Source organism: Platichthys flesus, chromosome 12 (assembly GCF_949316205.1).
Source record: "Platichthys flesus chromosome 12, fPlaFle2.1, whole genome shotgun sequence".
NCBI classification, from domain to species: Eukaryota; Metazoa; Chordata; class Actinopteri; order Pleuronectiformes; family Pleuronectidae; genus Platichthys; species Platichthys flesus.
In genome coordinates this window covers 6731875-6752091 of record NC_084956.1, presented here as the reverse complement: position 1 = coordinate 6752091, position 20217 = coordinate 6731875, and the positions used below count along the sequence as shown (strand labels likewise).

The following is a 20217-nucleotide window of genomic DNA, read 5'->3' as shown; positions in this document are numbered from 1 at the left end:
TGACTTTGAACCTTTGGACGCGTTCACATGATTAAATAGCACAACTGTAAACTACAAGGAGCCAAGTTCTGAAGCATCACATTCTAGAGGTGCTGAATGGATCCGCTCTGGGTGTCGGTGTGTGGCTCTCACCGCTGTTCCACAGAATAGAATGCTCTGAACAGACAGGGTGAAATGTCACTGTTCCTTGTTAGAGAGACGAGGGGTCGTGGCGCGCCGGCTGCTCGCTCCAAACAGAGCGGGATGAGGAACCAATTAGTGCTGCTAAAATTGTCATCCCCTCCTGTGCCAATCATCATAATGTCATTTCAGCTGACAAATTAAGCCCAATTTACGATGACAATTAAAGCAACTAAAATGAGAAACTAGGTCTGAGCCTCCTGGTTTCTACAACCTCAGGGCCTCAGTTTTAGTGAATGTTTGTATTTTACTCCCAAATCTTCTCTATTTTCTCCTTTTTTTAAGAGGAATAACAAAATGAAAGACCGTTTATCTCGGCCACACTTTGTGACGAGTCCCCTCCATCGTCCACTCGGCCAGACAGAGGGACAGCAACAGAGGTGCAGACACTGTGGAGAGCCAAATCCCAATTGGATCCAAAATGGTTGCATTGGAGATGAGCGTCCACAGGTCAAGGTAACAATTCCAGTAGCAGAGTGACTGTCGGCACTCCGAGGCTTATTTACACCCCACAAAGGATCTAGATAAGAGACAAAGTAAAGTGTGTGTGTGTGTGTGTGTGTGTGTGTGTGTGTGTGTGTGTGTGTGTGTGCGAGTGATAAGGGAATGGGGGGGCGCACCCTGTAAGAATGGAAAGCTGACAATGAAAGGCAAGTGTTCAGGACAGATAATAAGCCATCAATAATAGTCTGAAGGCTTGTGAGGAATATCCACAGTTGGATAAAATGTCATTATCTAGGCCAGACCAGGTGATGGGGACTCTCCAGCCACTTCTTCATGGCTCTGAAAAGCCGACTCACATCTTTACCAGAGCAAACTGAACTTGGTTATTATCGCGCTCTGCTCGTACGACTCAATAGAAGCAGTCTGCTGGTCCGTCAGTTCAACAATGTGAAATATGACAGTGAAGAAAATAATTCTGAGGAGATATCCAGGAGGCAAAGTGAACAGCCCCTTTTCCTCTGGTCTGAAAACAAAAGAACTGACGTCTGGCTTTTGTTTGCAATGGGATCAGATACAATTTCATCAACTCTGGCTCAGATTCATGTGTGATCGTTGCTTTTTACACCTCGGGAACAACGTGCAACAGAGATTTTTCCTTCCTAATGTACAAAATGCAACCCTGGCAACACAGCAAGGTGAGAGAAAGTCTCATGTGAAAATAAACATGGGTTGAAAAAGCCGAAAGGCAAACTCCTGCACCGGCAAAGGCAAAAGAGTCCACTTCCTTTTTCAAATCCTCTGTGGTGTAATTCAAGTTAAATGAGTTCTAACTACACAGGTGATTCCCCCGATTCATCTTCTAGTGTCCTAGTGAGATTCAATGCCAGGAAATCAAACGCAGGCCGTCTCTCCTCAACTGGCTTTAATGGCTGATCTGTCAATCAGCAGATTAAAGCTGAACACATCTTTGCCCACAGAGTCCAGCCCTGTTTTCAGTTTCGTCCTCTGGAAAAGCAGAGGTCGAAACAGAACTACCTGTTCATCATGCAAACTCAGTCCCTCCCCGGCTGGATTTTGCTTTGAAAGCAAAGGGGGGAAATTTGCATTTTTAATGGAGCAAATATGGCTGAAAGTCGGCTGTCGTGGAAAGAAGGGAAGTGGGGGCAGAATACAAATTGGGCAGTTGGCACTTAACCATGTCTCCCCTAATCTACTGAGCCAAGGGGGATTACAGAGGAGCAATGTCCCAGCTTTTTAACCTGACATGTTCACTGACTGCAACACTGTCTGACGCACTTTGTCTCACCGCATCTCACTGCGAGACCCCATGTCCTCATGTGTCAGGGACGGAAAGACAGGCAGACCAGCTGAGCTAGCAGCGACAGCAGACCAGGAACACAGAGTCCAATGATGACAACACATTCTTATCATAGCCACACAATGTTCTCCGAGTTGTACACAACACAGCGGCCCTGAAAGAAGCAGCCAGGGGCAAAAAAACATTGAAACTTGTTTTTTTCTTCCCTATTTCTCCAACAGTAATATTATTGCGGGGCTGCGGAGTCTGACTCTTCATAACCACAAATCCCTCCAGAGGTAGAAATATTGAAAAAGAGCTGCTCTGGGGCAATTGGGTTAAACACTAAAATGTCTGAGATGTTACTCGGTGGAAACATGAAAACACAGCGTCTGTCTCATGACAGTCTTTTTTTGCAACTCGGAGCAAACACGGTGGTACAAAATAAAACATGATATTGAATGGGATCATTGGGATCGCAGTTCGGTTAAGGAGGAAAGAGTTCAACTTTATTTACTTGAATTCTTTTGAAAGGCGTCTTGTGTGAGATCCATCCTGGCCTGAAAAGTAATGATGGTTCAGATTGCAGCCATTTAGAAGAAAGATGTTTTGCTCTGAGTGAAGTGCGCCGCTCACCTCACCGCCTTCCAGGGCGAAGAGTGCAAAAGAAATTATGTCAGTGTGGTCGATGGGCCAATCTGCTGGATTTGTTAAGGTCCATGCAATTTGCAAGGATCGGGTCTGTTTGGAAAGTGACCTTCCTTGAAAGCTGGTCCTCACATGCAAACAAGTTGCATGTCAATGGAAAGTTGTGTTGGGGGAACAGAGAGAATGTAATTTAAAATTTAATCTGGGGAAATTTCAACGTGTCAAAAAAGGGGCTGCAACAATTCAGCCTATAAACTAAACTTGTACTAACTTCTCAGACAGAGTCGGGCACAGGAGAAGGGAGCGAGCAGCGGACAGGGAGCTGTGGCCGTGTGGTCAAACTTGAACTTGACATCCATTAAGCTGCTTATATGTGCGATGAGACTGAAACATTTAATCTCTCAGACATTATGCCACTGAACCTTCTGAAGTAATAACTCAGATAAGGACTCTCACAGAAAGTCTCTCAGTTACTTTGTTCCCTGCCACAGCTTCACACTATATATCACACCTGATTGGCTAAAACCCAAACATTTCAGGCAGTAATTTATAGTTTTATTTATGTCCACAAGTGGCAACAGGGAACACAAGGCTGATGAGCAGCTGGGGAACTTCCTCTTTGATTTAAGGTGGATGTTATCGACTTGAATCATCTCCTTTCCATGAGTGATTTGTTTCCTGACGTCAGGAAGGCGCTTGTTTTCAGCTCAGCGGGTCTGTTTGTGACTGAGATGTTGAGCTTCCCTCTAATAGCCATTGATTACCCTGACACAGGAAAATGGCTGTGTAGGATGATGGATAGAAATATGCTGTGATTACAGCTGGCATTTCTTCGCATTCACAAAGCATTAGTCAGTGAGGGAGAGACAAATTAAACGAAACTTAGTGGCAGTAAATTAACATCAGGGAGCAGACAACTGGAACCTGATCACAAAAACCTCCATGACTCAATTTGGCTCCGTCAAAGAGAAAAGCAGATAAATAATCGGTGTCTAATAGTAAAGATACAGAAGAGCAGCAGCAGACATCCATCCAAATGAGTCATTTACATATTCATAAACCTCCAGCGGCATAAAACAGACTCACACCGTGAACACATTCAAATTGATCTTATTTAAACCAACAAGGGCTTAAAAATTCAATTCAAAAGAGTAATTTATTTGCAGGAAGAGGCTTTAACTGGAAACCAGTGATAAGCCCTGGTACAACATCTCAAGGCTTCCAGCCTGACCTCTGACCCCTGGGGAAATGCTGGGGATTAATGTCAGTCAGACACTGAGCGGCAGACGATAAGATCTCCATGATAACCTCCCGTCAGGCATCTCCATTGGCAGGGGAGGGGTCTCTCTCTGTGACCTTGACAGTGGAGCACATACTTCATTCCTCTGTTCCTCCCTGAGACTGCAAGCAACAGACAGCATGACTGTTGCCTTTCTGATTTATACCAATCAAGCGTGGCAGGTGCTCAAAGCCGGCGGCTGCACGATGAAAGAAAACCAAACTTGGAAACTATGCCGCTTGTTTGAGTCGATCCCCCTGGCTGTTTTAATAAGTGAATTTTGAGTATTTACTGTGAAATACACAAGCTTATGTAAAGTTTGTCATCGCCTTGAGTCGTATTCAACACAAACAGAGAGGAGAGAAGTCTTTTTTTACTGATTAGATGAAAATAAATTCTGTAAACACTTAATTTTTCTAGTGGGCAATCTGCACTTAATAGCGTTTAATTGGTCCACTCAAGGGGGGGGGGGGAATTGTGTGTGTTTGCGTGTGTGTAATTGTAACACTTAGTTTAATTATGACTGTGTGCAAATGAAGGGTCCCCTTGGCAATCTCTGGGTCATTTTAGGAGACAGGAAACAAGCCTATTTGCCAGCAGTAAGGCCATTCACAAACACACACACACACACATACACACACACACACACATCACATTTGCTCTCATTAAGCTGCGCCGCCATCAAAGCCAACTGACGCCATCTGCTACCCTGCACCCTGCCGTGCACAGGTAGGGCAGGATGGGTGTGAGCTTATCATTTATTCCCAGACTGAGAGGGACCCTCTGTTTTAACATTTCCATTTCTGCAGTGTGCAAAAAAATATATACAATATACAAAATATTGATTCTATGCACAATGATTGGCAAACAGCAGCATGATTAGTGAGGGAGCAGAGCCGGGGCTGGTGTGAATGTGAGCAGAATATGTTTCCATGCAAAACTAAACCTCAGGACACAATGAACAAGCAGCTCCTGCTTCCATGCGTGTTATCTGGCAGGAGCCCGCTATCGAGTTTAACAGATTGGACCTTGATACTTTAAGATGGGTATAATTTGCTCTTTGATCGGTATCAGTCGAAGATCCTTTCTAGGTGAGAGGAGGGATTTTGCAGAAGCCAAACTTTATTGGCCACATTATGAGTGAAAGTGCTGTGAGGATCTGCAGGTCGGTGCCAGACAGACTGAGAGATGGATCTGTATCTTGGGCGGTGGAGACTATTTTTAGTCTGTGCTTTAAAAGGGTGATTGATGTTTATTGTGGAGACAGAAAATGAATCAGCAACACTTTTGAGTCAGTTCGTTGATTACAAGTACTTAATGGCTGAAGGGTCTCAAATGACAGTATTTACTGGTTTTCAACAGGTTGAATTAAAGTGAGCAGAATAACTTTGGAAGAAGAAAACATTTGGTTTCAGCTTGGCTCAAGTGAAGAAAGAATTTATTACATTTCAAAGACGGAAACATCGATTCATCTAAAGTAGGACTGTTCGCCTAAACAATCACAAGCAAGAGAGTTGCTGCTTTATTAAATTGCTCAGACTTTCTTATTTATTTAAAACTAGAATGTGACTCAGGAGAGCGTGAATATTCAGTAAGGCCCAACAGTCCCCTTACATTTAAAGGTTCAGTGTGTAGAATAAAGTGACATCTAGTGGTGAGGTTGCATGTTGCAGTTGAATACCCCAGTTTGTCCAGTCTGAGCCACCGTAGATAGGACCCCCATGATGCAAATATAAAGTGTTTAAATGTCAAGTGTCGATTCTCCGATAAAAAACATCAACAACAGGTGAAATTTAGATGAAACACTCTAGTTAACACATCACTAGGATTATTTTACATTCAATTTCTGCCTATAGATCCCTTTTCACCTGAGGCTTTAATTAAGTTGCGCCAAAATTTAACATGTTCTCTTTTGGCCCAGATCCCAACCTTCCACCAAGTTTAGCTGAAATCTGTTCTCTAGTTTGCTGACAAACAAGCAAACCATCCAACAAACAAACCATCAAACAAAAAAACAGCCGTAAAAACACATCCTCCTTGGCTGAAACACCGTCACACTGTATTTGATGTAGAATCCAAAACCGTGTTACCTTTGTAAAGAGAAAAACAACACTAGGAGACTAGCTTTGGTAGAAAGTTAGGCATGGGTGATTCAAATCCTGTGGAGAGATGAATAAAAGGATTTAGAGTAGAGGAAGAACACTAGCTGAATAAAGAGGAAAACCAAAAGAATATTATGGAGACACACACACACACCTCGCATTCAGCACAACAGAACATGCCTGTCTCCTTCGTCGTTATCAGGGAAAACAAATATTTTTTAATCTGCATGCAAACCTGAAACATAAGGCACACATTTTAAATCTCCATATTGGTTCAATTAGAAGTTAACAAATGATATTCTGTGACGCTGTAACACTTACAAACAGTAAATACATTTTCCTGCAATAGTAAGACACACTAACATTTCTTATCTATGCTAAACCTTCTACGTGTTTCTATAAAATGTCTTTAATATTTAAAAAAGTTGATTTAATGAGTTGTTAAACTCATTAAAACCGTTTATTAAACCACAGGATTCCTTAAACAAGACAATAGAACTGAAGGGTTTCACCCTCAAGTTTTTTTTCTCGCTCTCAGGGGGAACTAGATTTGTGGAAAATTAGTAAATACAATGGTGCTGTGTACACTGTGTAATACACACACACATACACACACACACACACACACACAGTCTGACACATACACAAACACACACACACACACACACACACACACACAAACACACACACACAAAGGATACCAGCTGAGCAGGCAGATGTCCAGACAGCTGTGGACAGACGCCGTCTTTTCCTTAAACCCAGTCAGGACCCCAGATTAAAGTCTTTGTAAATTGAATAGAATGATGATTCAGAATAACATTGATATTCATCTCACTTGGCTTCAGGTTTGTCTTCATCAAAGACGAAACTAGTCCTGCTGATAAACAAGTGCTGCTCAAACTGGACTTTTTTTTGTAATGCACATAATTCCACTTGGCTGAAAATGGGTGGCCTCCCCAGCTGCCGGATCTCACCTTTGAGTGAGCCAATTTGCCAGTTTCAATTATTAACGGCAGCACCTGTCTCATTTTTCAACTTTGCGCGGGTCAGATCGGTACACGTGTCGCCCCCTGCAGGCACCTGATCCCCCCCATCTGCAGATTTCCCAGTAACCGCCTCTGAAATGAAACAAGATGTCGGTGTGCTACCGGATTCAAAGAGGAACGATGCAAACAGAGCTCGTCTGCCGGCGCAGCCACTCACTCTCCTGCCGTCCTCCATCCCCGTTCCCGCACCCAACCCTCATTGAGGAATTGGCTTTCTCTTGGCAATGAGGTGTCCAATCTAAATGGTAATTTGGAAGGCCCCGGTTCTCGTCACCGTTGGTGATGCTTGATTACTGAAGGACAGTTACTCTATAAGAAAATTAGAGTTGTAATGAGAAGACAGGGGCCTGGCCGACTGTCGTGAGACAATACGCGTCAAAACGGAGAATCCAGTCAAGGGCTCTTCATGTGATAAACTACATATTGCCTCTCAGAGAGAGAAACCACAGTCGAGATGAAAATACCTACTTGTTTCTTCATTAAGTGAAAAGTGTGCGTGCTCACTCCTTGTTTACTTGAGTTTTCCCCAAAGGTCCTTTGGTCCCGCACATGCAGGTTGAGTCTCTAAAGTGTTTGTGGATATAGATTCCTGTTGTCTTTGTGTTAACTCTGCTGGATGTGACGTGTCCAATGTGCTTCACTGCCTTCCACCCAAAGAGATGCAGGTAGAGTCAAGACTAAATCTTAAAGAGAACTAGTGGAGTAAAGACAGACAGTGAATGTGTTGGAAAAGAGATGGTGGTGAACATATAATAAGAGAAGGAAGATCTCTTCTCAGTATTTTAGTTTAATAAAACTCTGCATGAACGTATTTCTAATGTCGTTTTAATCAAGTAAATATTTGATTGCCTCTTACCTTTCTCTCTGAGTGACACTCCAACATAGTGAGATGTAGCCATCTGTGGTATTATTGCAGAAAAAGGGGGTAAAAGATCAATTGATTCATAATTTTCTTCCTCAAATAAATCGTAATAAAAGCAATATTTCATTTATCCGTGATTTGTGCAGCTTCTCCCTCCCTGCAGACGGTGACGTACAAGTCAGAGGTGCTACAAATACACAGCAGGTTTATACTCAATAAGTAATTTCTATATTCAAGCATTGAGGTCAAAGTCTCAGGCCTCTGGTAAACAAATGTTCTCTTATTCCTAGTTTTTCTGACCATGAGAGATCCTCGCTCTTTGTCTCCCTCCCCCTTCATTTTTTATTGTTTGACTGACGTAGTAACCGGGGGGGGGGGGGTTTGAAATAGGGCAACAGTGTTTTCACAGGTTATTTTAACGAGACCATTTAGAAAACTAACTCTCCAAGTAAACGGCTGATTAATTCTGTTCATTTGCACGTGTAGTGGAGGAAATCCTATGATGGTACACAAAATGGTTGTCGCGGCTATTTAATCTGTACAAACAGGATTTTATGGCGTCAATCTCGTGAGACTGGAAACGCATGAATTCACTTGTGACAATAAAACGACTGAAGCTAAAAGCGTGAGTGAATTGTTTTATGAAGAGTGACACCACGGTTAAATAAAATGACACTCTGCCCACACACACAAACACATACACACACACCGACACACACACACACACACACACACACACACACACACACTTATCCAATTCACATGACGACATCAAGACAGTGTTGAGGATTTCTCAGCCAGTGCATTAAGATTTGTTCTTCTGCAAACACCGGCAACAGCAGAAAGCTCAGGTGATTTTTTTTGTTTCTAAGTCCCTTTCCTGAAAACAACTGTCCGACTTTAAACTGAAGATTTTTGCCTCATTGTGAAACTGTGACCGAGACTCAACCTGAGTTTCTACTTAAGAAGCTTTGGTATAAAACACAGTGATTCCCTGACAGGTGAGTGAGACAAAGAAGAAAGATGGAATTGACTTTGGAAACCGTGTCCGGGGATGATGGCATGGATGAGAAATGAACCAGTGATAAAGTTAAATCATAAAGGGACAAATGCCCATAAACACACATACAGTGTGAACACTCTTGACCAGAAAGGAAAGAAATCAATTGTTCATTTCGTCAAATATATATTTTATTGCAAACTTAGTCCTAGAAATCCAACACGATATTTACAAAGCAAGAAAGAACTGTTTAACAATGACAGGTATCAACACAAAGTAAATACATGACTTTCACAGACTAATAAAGTATTATGTGTTAATATGTGTGACAGCTTGAGGCGGACACAAGCTCACGATTCGCTGCTCGTATTTAATTCAGGACACTTGGCCTCTCAGGTATGTGAGTAGATTCCCAGCTGCAGCCTCTCCTCCACTGTATTTCCTCTCGTCATCACTTATTGATTTACGATGCAGATTACACTTCCACGACGGTGCAGAGGCATCGTCGTCCCAAGCAACTTTCAAAGTGTTCAGGAGGACGCAGCCACTCACATCCATAATCCGTTTGACAATGCCCTCTGTGTAGACCCAGCTGCAGCGTGCCGACCTAAAGCCATCTGCCAATGCAGAACTCCTGGATACCTAGTTGTTGGCCCCACATACATTAGAACGGCTCTGAATAATGCAGAGCGGCAGGCGATGCTTGACGGATCCATCTGATTGATCTACTGTTGAAATACGGTTGTATTCATACAATGTTTATAGAGTCCCCCTCTCTATATAGATCTCTGGATAGAGGGGGGGAGGGGGGGTTCTTCTCGAGATCTGGTCCTAAATTTGACACCAATTCCAGGTACAGAGACTCTGTACCTGGAATCTTCTGGAGCCGCCCTCCCAGGCATTAGTTTGGACCTGTCAGCTGAGAATTCCACATCCATCGCCTCCGTCCTCTTCTGCTGCTTGTATGGTTGTTTGTCAGGATCTTATAGCTCTGTTGTTGTTTGTCCCATTAACGGTTGGCTAATCCTAATCCACACTTGTCCCAGGTGCTCCTCCACTGTCCCAGGATCTGTGCTGAACTGTCTCAGATGTGTCTTTGCACAGTCTGCACCTCCCTGGGGTCTGTTAACGTCCCTCCAGGTTTTTCTTGACCCCCTCATTGTACATTCTTGATATTTTCCCCAAGTATCTGGGGATTACTGTCGTTGGTCCATTAGTTGCTGTGATGGTTGTAATGGGGATTGTGCTAAGTGTTGATTCCAGTGACTTTTCTGTATTTAGTCTCAGCTCAGTGGATGCATCAGTGGCGGTGGAATATTGTCTCTATCATGCAGTGTCGCATGAGTCTGACAAAGACAAAGGGGCTGCGTTATCGTCCATGGCTGAAAACCTCTGCATGTTCTTTAATCAAATTCTGAAAGCTAGTGTGGAAGACAAAATTAGAACCAGCAGCAGCAACCAACCATAAGCCATCTTTACATTATACATAACACTGATCCTCTGAGTGTCACTGGGGAGCGGGACCATATAACATGGACATGTCGCCAGTATCACAGGATCAACATTCAGAATCTCCATCTAACCCCAATGTGGACCGTGGGAGAGAGATCATGCACACTCCAGACAGACCAAAGCAGAACCTGGATTTGAACCGAGAACTAGTGCCGAACTAACATTTCAATATGTTTCAGCAGGTTCTCAGGCTTCTTACATTACACATGCAGGTATAACATTTTTTTTTTTATTCTGGTGCTAGGAATGAAAATGAAAAAAAGAAACCTGCAAATGGTCTCACTTACTGCTGCCACACTAACTCCACAATATCATCATTGTTTGGACTACACACAAAAAATGGAATTGAGGTAATAACACACTATTTACTGGGCCTGGATTCTGTTTGATGTTGGCACTTTACAGTAAGCACCTACCGTTGTGGAGAGGAAATGGCTTTTTACCTAGTTCAGGTTAAAGAAATCATAGAAAAGAACGATGATGTGTTTAATATCAGAATTCCTGGCAGTTGGAGAACAGAGTTACTAAGGGAAGTAAATAACCACAGCGATGAGGTGGCACCAGTGCTCGGCAGGATTCGTAGAAAAAGATTGAAGACTAGATTCCCAGTACAAACTGAGTTTCATCCCCTGCTCCCCCAGAGCAAACCCAGATCCACGTGAAATGACTGCTTAAACAGCACAGAGCTGATCTGTGTCAAGTTCCATGTTCTGTTCATGTGCAGCAGACGGTGTAAGTTCCACCTCTGAGTTATGGTCCAGAGCTGAAACCAGATCCAGACTTCCAAGACTCAGAATCACAAAACCACTCTGAGGAAAAGATCATGAAGACCAACGGGAAGCTTGGCGCTGACTAAACCAACATCCATCTTCTCCACGACATCTTCTGATCCGGTGGACGTGTCATTTATCCCACGAACACTCAGTTTATTTCACTTGGCTGTTTTGGTGGAGTTGGGTGACCTGATTCAAGTTCCTGGTGAACCAGCTTCACCGTCTCTCCTGCAGACGAGAACTGTGGCTTTAGAAGTTTGTGGGTCTAATGTTATGATGCTCTGATTGATTCTTAAACACTGGAAGGGGAGGAATTGACAGATGGAACGGGCCTTTTTAATTAGAGGTTTCTACTAAATCCTCAACCGTTGGACCAAAGCCAACCTGGCACATGATCAGCTGTGTTCTGAGGCTCCGGCGGCTCGGGAGCTGGCAGCGAGGAGCCTCATTAATCTCCAGCTAAATGTGGGCTTCAAATGAAAAGTGGAGGTAAGTATGTAATATTTATGTAAGGCAGGTTCCACTCTATTACCTTCAACAATAACTTAAAAGTTTAACTCAAAAATTAAACATTCAAGGATATTGTTTATGATTTCGGTGGTTTCTCTTGATTTTCACCTTTTCATTTTAATATTTATTTCTAAATGATCTGTTTAATTTCATTTTCCCTGAGTGTCATTGATTCATTTAGAGTGTAAAACTCAAAGACTCATCTAAAGTGCTTCGTTGGCGCAGTGCGGGAGAAGCTCGATCAGCATCGATCCAGGCCTGGAAACGTGAGAAGAGGCCACGGCCACAGTACAAGGACGTGTGACGTCACCAATTTCCAACTGAGCCTGTTTCACTTTGAACCAGTGAGGAGAGAAACAGACAAATCACCAGCAGAAACTAATATGGAATGAAACTTATTCAAAATGTGGGAAGAAAAAAGACTTTCAGGACATTTAAATCATATAAATTCTACATTATCATATTAACTATATATCGTATTCATAAAGTGTGTCACATTGTCATTATAGATTTGGAAAAGTTATAACAATATGACTATATTTATACAATAAGCAGACCTGTCTAAGTTCTGTGTTCGACCATTGCATAAAGGGGAACGGTCATCTCTCCCCCGATCCCAACCCCACCCACACAGCAGCGTGATGGTATCAGCTCCTCTAGTAGAGTTACCACAGACACAGGGACAGACCCAGAGACAGACCCAGAGACAGACCGAGGGACAGACCCAGGGACAGACCCAGGGATTCCCCCTGAGACGGTCTCCTCTCTCAGGGACGGCACTGAGTCGTGTCACTGAGCTCAGTGAGCCACTTCCGTGACAGCTTATTCAGCTGAGCACTGGGAGACATGCTTTTCCTGTTCCATAGTACCTTATAATGAGAAACTACAGATGAGGGAAGGGAGAAGTAAATAAAGAAAAGATGCAAGAACAGGAGGAAGAGGAGGAGGAGGAGGATCCTGGAGAGATGAGCACAGCAGAAGAAGAGGGAGCCTGAAGAGGCAGAGCAGAGGAGGGTAAAAAGAACAAATGCCAGACGGAGAGCGTTTATCTGGATGTCACATGGGGGGGGGAAAGGGATGGGAGGCCATGTTTAGAAAGACAAATCACTTCATTCACAAAACACGAGCTGCACAGTAATACATCTCCTGCCAGCAAAGTGCTATGGAGCTGAGTTTTGGATGGCAGCTCTGAGATAATGATGTGTAAAACAGTATCCTGTCCCATTACTCTGAATGTTTGATTTGTAGACTGAGGAGGAGAAACATCTTTCCACCAAAACCAACAGCACATCAACTCTGCATCGAATCATAAACGAGTGGTCCTCATCCTTCAGTACCCAAATCTTTTATTAGGGAAACCGTGTGCATAAATATTAAGTACGTGCACTCACTCCAAAGGTCACAATCAATGCAGTGCAAACACATCAAATTCAAGGTACTTCAATGAGTCCAAGGGCTTCAATTAAGATGTCCTCCGTGTGATGACATCATAGAGGGAGGCTGGTTTCCTGTCATCCCAGTTGATCCTCGTATTGCTTCCGGAAACAGTCTCCCACAGGAAAGAATTCCCAGCATCGCTCCTGGTACATTTTCCACACATAGGATTCCTGGTGAAGTCAACAGAGCGGTCACACGTCTTTAACACATCTGTTCTTTTTGGATGAGTAGAAATAACAATTTAAACAGAGTCCACAGAGGACATTGAGTTTTTTTAAGAGTTCATGTAACGTTCATCAGGCGCCCGGAGGGAGACACATTTTCTGGATTCCACCGAAACCGCTCTCTCATTAATCCACACCTCAGCAAAATACCGTGCAGAAAGATTAAATGCGGTACATGCGGATAAGTCCCAGGAACCAACTCAATTTAGAAACTGCACCGAATTGTCTCAAATGTTTCCTCACTTCATTAATCCGGCAGTGGCACAGTGAGATAAATCCCAAAATAAATCCGAATGACCCCCCGAATAAGAATGGATTTATTCCCTCTTAATGTGACACTGAGCAGCGGTTAGAAACACGCCCTCCTCCATTGTGATAAACTTCCATTTCATAGATTTAAACACAATAAGAGCGAGACACAGGAGAAGAAGAAGCAGCGTTATACACAGCGAAGGGGGGAAAGGTTTTCACTGATTCTTTGCTCCGTGCAACAAGTCAGGTAAAATATTTTATAGTGAAAATATAAGAGGACAAGTGAATTACAACATTCGCCCACTTGAAATCTGAAGCACCTTATTTACATGTATCTCAGGAGAATAATGAAAGTTTGAGGGGCATCCCGGGCATGTATATTATCATAAAATGTGTTTGCCAGGACTGATACAGCCTTTGAAGGACAATGTGAATGCAGACTCTGTCTCCACTGAAAAGGTTACTCCACGGCTTTGTCACTTCCAAAGCAAACGCTGGTATTAATAGGTCACTGCGACATGGAGGGACCATCGTTTGTGTGTGTGTGTGGGGGGGTATATTTAGGAAATGTGAGATTTGGCCATTACAGTAGAATCGCTGCGCACCCTGTGATCACTTTGACTGGATCATGCAGTGAAACAGAGCAGAGGACTGTTATACCTGCCCCGTGTGTTCCGTCTCATCCTTGTTAATGAGGTACATCAGAAAGAACCTGTAGAAACAGAGAAGGCAAATTCATACGGCGGCTTAAACTCCCACAAACACTTGGATTAAGATAAACGCTCGGGTAGGAAGTCATTTAATTAAGAACCTGTTCACAAATCCCAGGATTGTGGTGATTATGGAAGCAGTTGTCAAATACAACAAGAGATAAAAGCTGCATTTTTAGTGTGATGGAAATCAGGATTAAATGTATTTCAATGATTAAAACCTTCTGATGATTGACAATAGGCGATTGATGCTGTTGATCATTAATATCATGAAACTATGAATCATGTTGCGGGTGTAGATCTCTGTCACATGAAGCGCCACCACACCAGCATATAAATGAGCGTGGGAGTCCATCAGTCAGTGGATGCAAATGCATCTCTTGGGATCCATACTATTGATGCTTATATAAGCTTATTGCCAATGGTGATAAACGTCTGTCACAGAGAGAAAAGATCTGTGGCTCCTCCCTGAGCGTGAAACAAAGACTCTGGAGGCTCAGCATGGATTGTGAATGAAGGTCAGAGTGAGAGCTAAAGGTTCAGAGGAATCACTGGAGATGGTTGACATCACCGTTTCTTAGTCTAACACTTGTGATCTCAGGGACACTGCTGAGTGGAGCATGTTCTTCTACGGCAGGACACCGATGAGATTGAACCGTTTGCAAAGATCAGACAACCAACAGGTCATTTTAAAGAGGTGCATAGTTTACTATTCACTGTATTTGTATTAGGGGTTGATACCCAACCTGAGCATGTTGGGTCACAACGGGTCCTGATTGGTCAGGCTGGAAATTCTGAAATTAGATTTGGGTTCTGTCACGTTGCCTTTTTGATTTTTGATTCTTCAATGTTTTGGGCTCATGTGAGGTTCAGACGATGGGTTCAAATAGAGGACTGTGGCCCGAGCTGCACTCTGGTATCGTGGTGGAGCTCCTTGACATTTCTCAGACGAGAGTTTTTCGATCCTCGGTCCTGTCGTCAAAACAGTGAGATGAGCAGCTTCTTATCTGATTGTTATCACAAACCTCAGAGAGACATTCATTTTAACTGAGGTACGTATTAGTAAAAAAATAAAAGAATTATAAAACACTAAAAACAAGACATTGGTGGGAATCTATAAACGCAAGTGCTGAGGTGAAGATAAGACAACAGGTCTTGAAATAAACAGAACAACACAGACTGAATCAAAGTTTGGCAGGAATGTTTTTAAGGGACATTGTGTTAAACATTCAAGTGGGTTAATATAACGACTTAAAGCAGAGACAGAAGTGTAATAGTGTTTTTTAATGTTCTCCTTTTTGTTTGCAAGTTTTCAAGTTGACGGTGCTGCATGCATGATATTTACACTTCTCTATATCTGTGAAATGTGATGTAACAAATTTCTGTTTTTATTTTAGTAACAGGACATCAAGCTGCGGGGTTCAGCCTTTGCAAAACGATGAGGCTCAGGCGACGGCTGTAGGGTCAACTCACAGATAGTTGGCCAAGTTGTGCTCCTGCAGAGTGTGAGTCTCAAAGCCATGAGGGACCGTGTCGAAGTATTCACTTCCTATTCCACAAATAAAACATTTGGTCTGCAGGAGGAGAGATGTGAGACACGTAACGATTCAGTAAACAGGCTCAGAAGAAACATGCTCTCTGGAGTGTTTGTTAAATAAACAATGTAAAAACAAAACCTCAAGAGCAGAGGCCTTTTGTTTTCATACTTCCTCTCCTCGGACAACAACATGACGCCTTTAAATTGGCTTCTTCTTAAAAACACATTCAGAAGACGCCCACAAAAGGCAAAAGACCAAATGCTTCCAGGACGACTCGCTGCCAGCTCTTCAGGACGTTGTCAGAGGAACAGTTCTCTCTCATGGGAGCAAAGTGAAGCCGTGTCTCCATCTCACGCTGTAATTATGCAGTTTAAAGAGTCATAGAATAAATCATAACTTCACACTTATAAAACCCAAACAACCATTCACACATTCAGACGATTAAGAGTCTCCGGTTAAACTAATCTGCCTTTGGACGGAAGGTGGTAGGCAAAGTACCCAGAGACAACAGCTCCTTCCCCAGGTGTACGATGTGTTTTTTACAAATCAAGTATTTCTTCCATGGTTGGCATTTTACGGTTTCATGTCATTGACTATTCTTCTCCTGGTTTGTGTGGAACACAGCGAAAGCCTTTACTACACATTCTGCAGGTGTGGAGAATATCGACTGAGAGGAGAAATACCACAAAAATAAGAGAGTGAGTGGAAATCTACTGAATCTGACACTAAAGCACAGGTCAGAAGAACATGAACACTAGATTGAATACCTCAGTATTAAGTGAAATGTGCATGTCAGGAAAGTCGAGAGATTGGACACAAAACAATGATATAATAAGGTAACAGAAGATAAGCAAAGGAAAACAACCGTAAATGTTTTAAAGAATATTCATATTTAGAAGCGATGCCATGTTAAACTGAAATGTGAGATATTGTCCGTCTGTATTTTACTGATTCAGGACGTGGTTTAGTTTTAGATCCCCAACATGAATTGGGTAAACGTGTCTTTGATTCATTGAACAGGTAAATCAACCAGGCAACATCAGATCCATTGGGTGAGCAGTTAAATGTTAACGGCTATTAATAGAATGAGTGGGCGAAGTCTGAACCCTTTAGATTGAGAGGGCAGCTCACGGCTCTTTTTCATATCATCAGTGCTGCCTTGTTTCCACAGTGACTCAGCCTTAGATTACCTGTCTGCCTCTCTTTGGACACGTCTGTGTGTTCCGGCCTCGGCCCTGTTGTCGATCGTCAGCCTGTCTGACCACACGCGTCTCTCTTAACCCCCCACCAGCCGAGACACATTTCACAGTGCTCCGGTCACACCTGTTGTAGCCCGTATACCACCCGGGGATATATGCACTGTAGCTGCTCCCTGATCAATAAACTCTGCAGGCTGCGACAAAACAAGCGTTCCATTTAACTGTGGCTCACCAACCTCCGAGCAGTGTAATCTGTGGAATTGTAATTAAGAGTAAAATGCAGCTTCATTTGCATTCTACTGCGTCGAGTCTCCGCTTAATAAGTTCCAAATGAAGATTTTCTAACAGCACCGACACTCGGTGTGCAAACGCGGAGAGCAAATAACAACTGAAACTCCTGAATTATATAAATAATGCGTATTATAAATATAAATTGTATGTGTGCTAATTAAACTGTCAAATGATTTTAGATACCAGAGATTTGTTTTTCTCAGATTGCACTTCATCGCAACTATCACCCACTAATTATCCAGTGGAAGCAATTAAGGGTGTTCTCTAATTAAGGCCAGATGTCTGATCCTTTCCTGTGACGAGAGCTCACACAACAACTGCCAGGTGGAGACACTCAGACAAAGACGCCCAACCACCTGACCGCGATCGTCTTTATTCTTGTCACATGTGATCACACCTGTTTCTGTCAGTTCCCAAGTCTCTGGGATCTGTACTCTCACAATGAAAAGATAAAACATTGGTTACACCTGTCTGTCAATATGTCTGTGGTTGCTGAGCTTACAGACCTCAGATGAACCTGCTGCCGAATCATCACAGCAGCATTGGTCTAGAGAGGCTCATCAGATAGTGACAGGATGTATAACCTTCAATTGATTTTGTATCTAGGTTTTGAAACACTACAAAATCCCGGGTACCAGAGAGTCTGTGTGTGTGAGTTAAATTTAGTTAAATCTTACCTCCATATCCTCTTTCACCTGTTCCTGCTGATCACGAAGCTCCCCGAAGGCATCAATTATCAAGCCTGAGAAAAAAGGGACACAATGGTATCTGTCGGTATCTGTTTGAGCTCTGCTATGCGTGTGTGTGTGTGTGTGTGTGCATGGCAGCGCCAGTGTGTGAACGAGAGGAATCAGAGAAACCCGATGAAACGAAAAAGACACTTTATTTTTTCAACTTGTCATTAAAAATGTATCAAGTTTATTCCAGTCAAAAAATTGAGACTAAATCATATCGATGTTTCTCGATGAAAGTTTGTTTAAGAGGAGCCGTCCTTGTAAAACAAACACAGCGTGTGGGACGCACCTTGGATGATGGCCAGGAGGATGATGATGACGAAGAAGAAGAACGTGATGTCAAAGATGATGCGCTCGACCTCAAACTCGTCTCCGGCAGGGTCCTCGATCTCATCGCCGATGCCTCCACCCGCACGCACCCCCACGTACATGTGAAACATGTAGCACTGGAAGAAGATGTTTTTTATTGTCTCGTATATTGAAGAGGGACAAAAGTGTTGTTTCTCCAAGTGTCAAAGAAAAAGCAGCAGTTGAAATACTGAAGAATTTCCATCTGGGGACAAGTTTTTTTGAATTTGAATTGAATTAAAGCTTTAAAAGAAGATGAGAATATATTATAAACATTTTTACACCTGTCTCCTTGTTGACCACGTTTGGGTTTTGGCTTCGTACGTATGAAACTGGAGGGATTACCAGGTCGGGACTGAGTTGTGCTTTCAAGTGTCAAGGATGATGGAGCAAACTCGAACAAAGATAGAATCAAAACCAACTGCAAACCTTTTGAAGAACATTTACAGTTTGATCGTTGCATTTCTATTGAAAAGTTCAAAAGGAGACGAAACAGCAGCGAGTGAGATGTTTTCTGATGGATTCATTTTTAATCTTGTCTCAATCCACTGGTCTGAAAAGGGTTCTCGTGATGGTGCTATAGGAACTGAAAATCTCTGTCGCTAATGTGCCTCTGAAAGTGCGACTGGGGATTTGATGTAATTTCCACTGCCTCGTTTGACAGCAGGGTTCTATTCAGATGCGTTCGTTGTCTGTTTGCCTGCTTACGTGAGTGACAGTAGAGTCCACCTTAGAATAGGGCAGGTGAAGGGGGGGGTGTTAACGCTGCCAATAGAGAAACAAAGAGCTGAGAGGATTGAGGGGCTGCGTTCTGTCCATGTGTCCATCACTTTATGGAAAAACAGTGGGAGGACTAAGACAAGAGGCTGTTCTCACTTCAACAATGGGGGATCACTGTCAGACTCCTGCTCTACCACTCTGAATCCGTGCAGGTAGAAAATGAGGTGTGTGGCTGTGTTGGGTAAGATAAACAGAGAGAGACAGAGAAGCGGGTGGATAGATGTGGAGCGACATGAGGCTTCATGTATGTACGAGTGGATCGAGTCTCGATGTGCACAGGAACTCACATTGAGCATGTCATTGCACTTCATGTCCCGGGCGTCCTTCTCCTCGCTTGTGTCGTAAAATTTCCGGAAGAAGTTAAAGGCCACGACGGTGTAGAGATAGACCACGACCGCCAACAGGCCGACAGTCAGGGCCAACTGACACACACACACACACAAAATTACAGACAGAACAGACAGAGGCAGATGGTCTCTAATAAACGCTACTTCATCTTAGAGAAGCCCCAATATAACCCTTCCGCCCGAAAGTAAACATCACATGCATGAGACCTATGAACACACATCGAGACAGATGGGAAGACAAAATTGAAGACACACTGCCAAACACACACACACACACGCACCTGTTTGCCATTGTGTGTGACGGAGGAGAGGATGGTACGGAGCGTCTTAAAGCCCATGGCGATGTCCAAAAGGTGGGCGGCGAAGAAGAAGTTGTTATAATGACCCAGGACCGACATAGCCATGTACCAAGCCAAGTACAAGAAGGACTGTGAACAAATACACACACACACACACACACACACACACATACACACACACACACACACACACACACACACACACACATACACACAGACACACACACAAGCACATAAACAAAGTAAAACAAGCAATTTAGATTACCAGGACTGAAAGAGAGACAAATGTGTATTTAAGATAAGGCCAAATCACAGGATATTACCACCGTTACTCCTGCAGCATGTGTGTGATTGTATTAGACGACACAGTATTAGCTCAGAGGAACACCGGATTAAACAAATTAT

At 43.1% G+C, this 20217-nt stretch overlaps 1 protein-coding gene across 1 annotated transcript in view; it reads right to left on the bottom strand.

Annotated features, from left to right (window-relative positions):
- Positions 1–12615: 12615 nt before the first annotated feature.
- ryr2b (ryanodine receptor 2b (cardiac)) overlaps positions 12616–20217 on the bottom strand; it is a 56114-nt gene continuing 48512 nt past the window's right edge. Inside the window, exons 98-104 of the mRNA XM_062401106.1 lie at positions 19795–19941; positions 19454–19588; positions 18328–18484; positions 17982–18046; positions 15750–15850; positions 14227–14278; positions 12616–13260 (exon numbers count right to left, since the gene is read on the bottom strand). Of these exons, the coding sequence (XP_062257090.1) occupies positions 13165–13260; positions 14227–14278; positions 15750–15850; positions 17982–18046; positions 18328–18484; positions 19454–19588; positions 19795–19941 (753 nt within the window). The 3' untranslated portion in view covers positions 12616–13164. The remainder of the gene's footprint in view (positions 13261–14226; positions 14279–15749; positions 15851–17981; positions 18047–18327; positions 18485–19453; positions 19589–19794; positions 19942–20217) is intronic.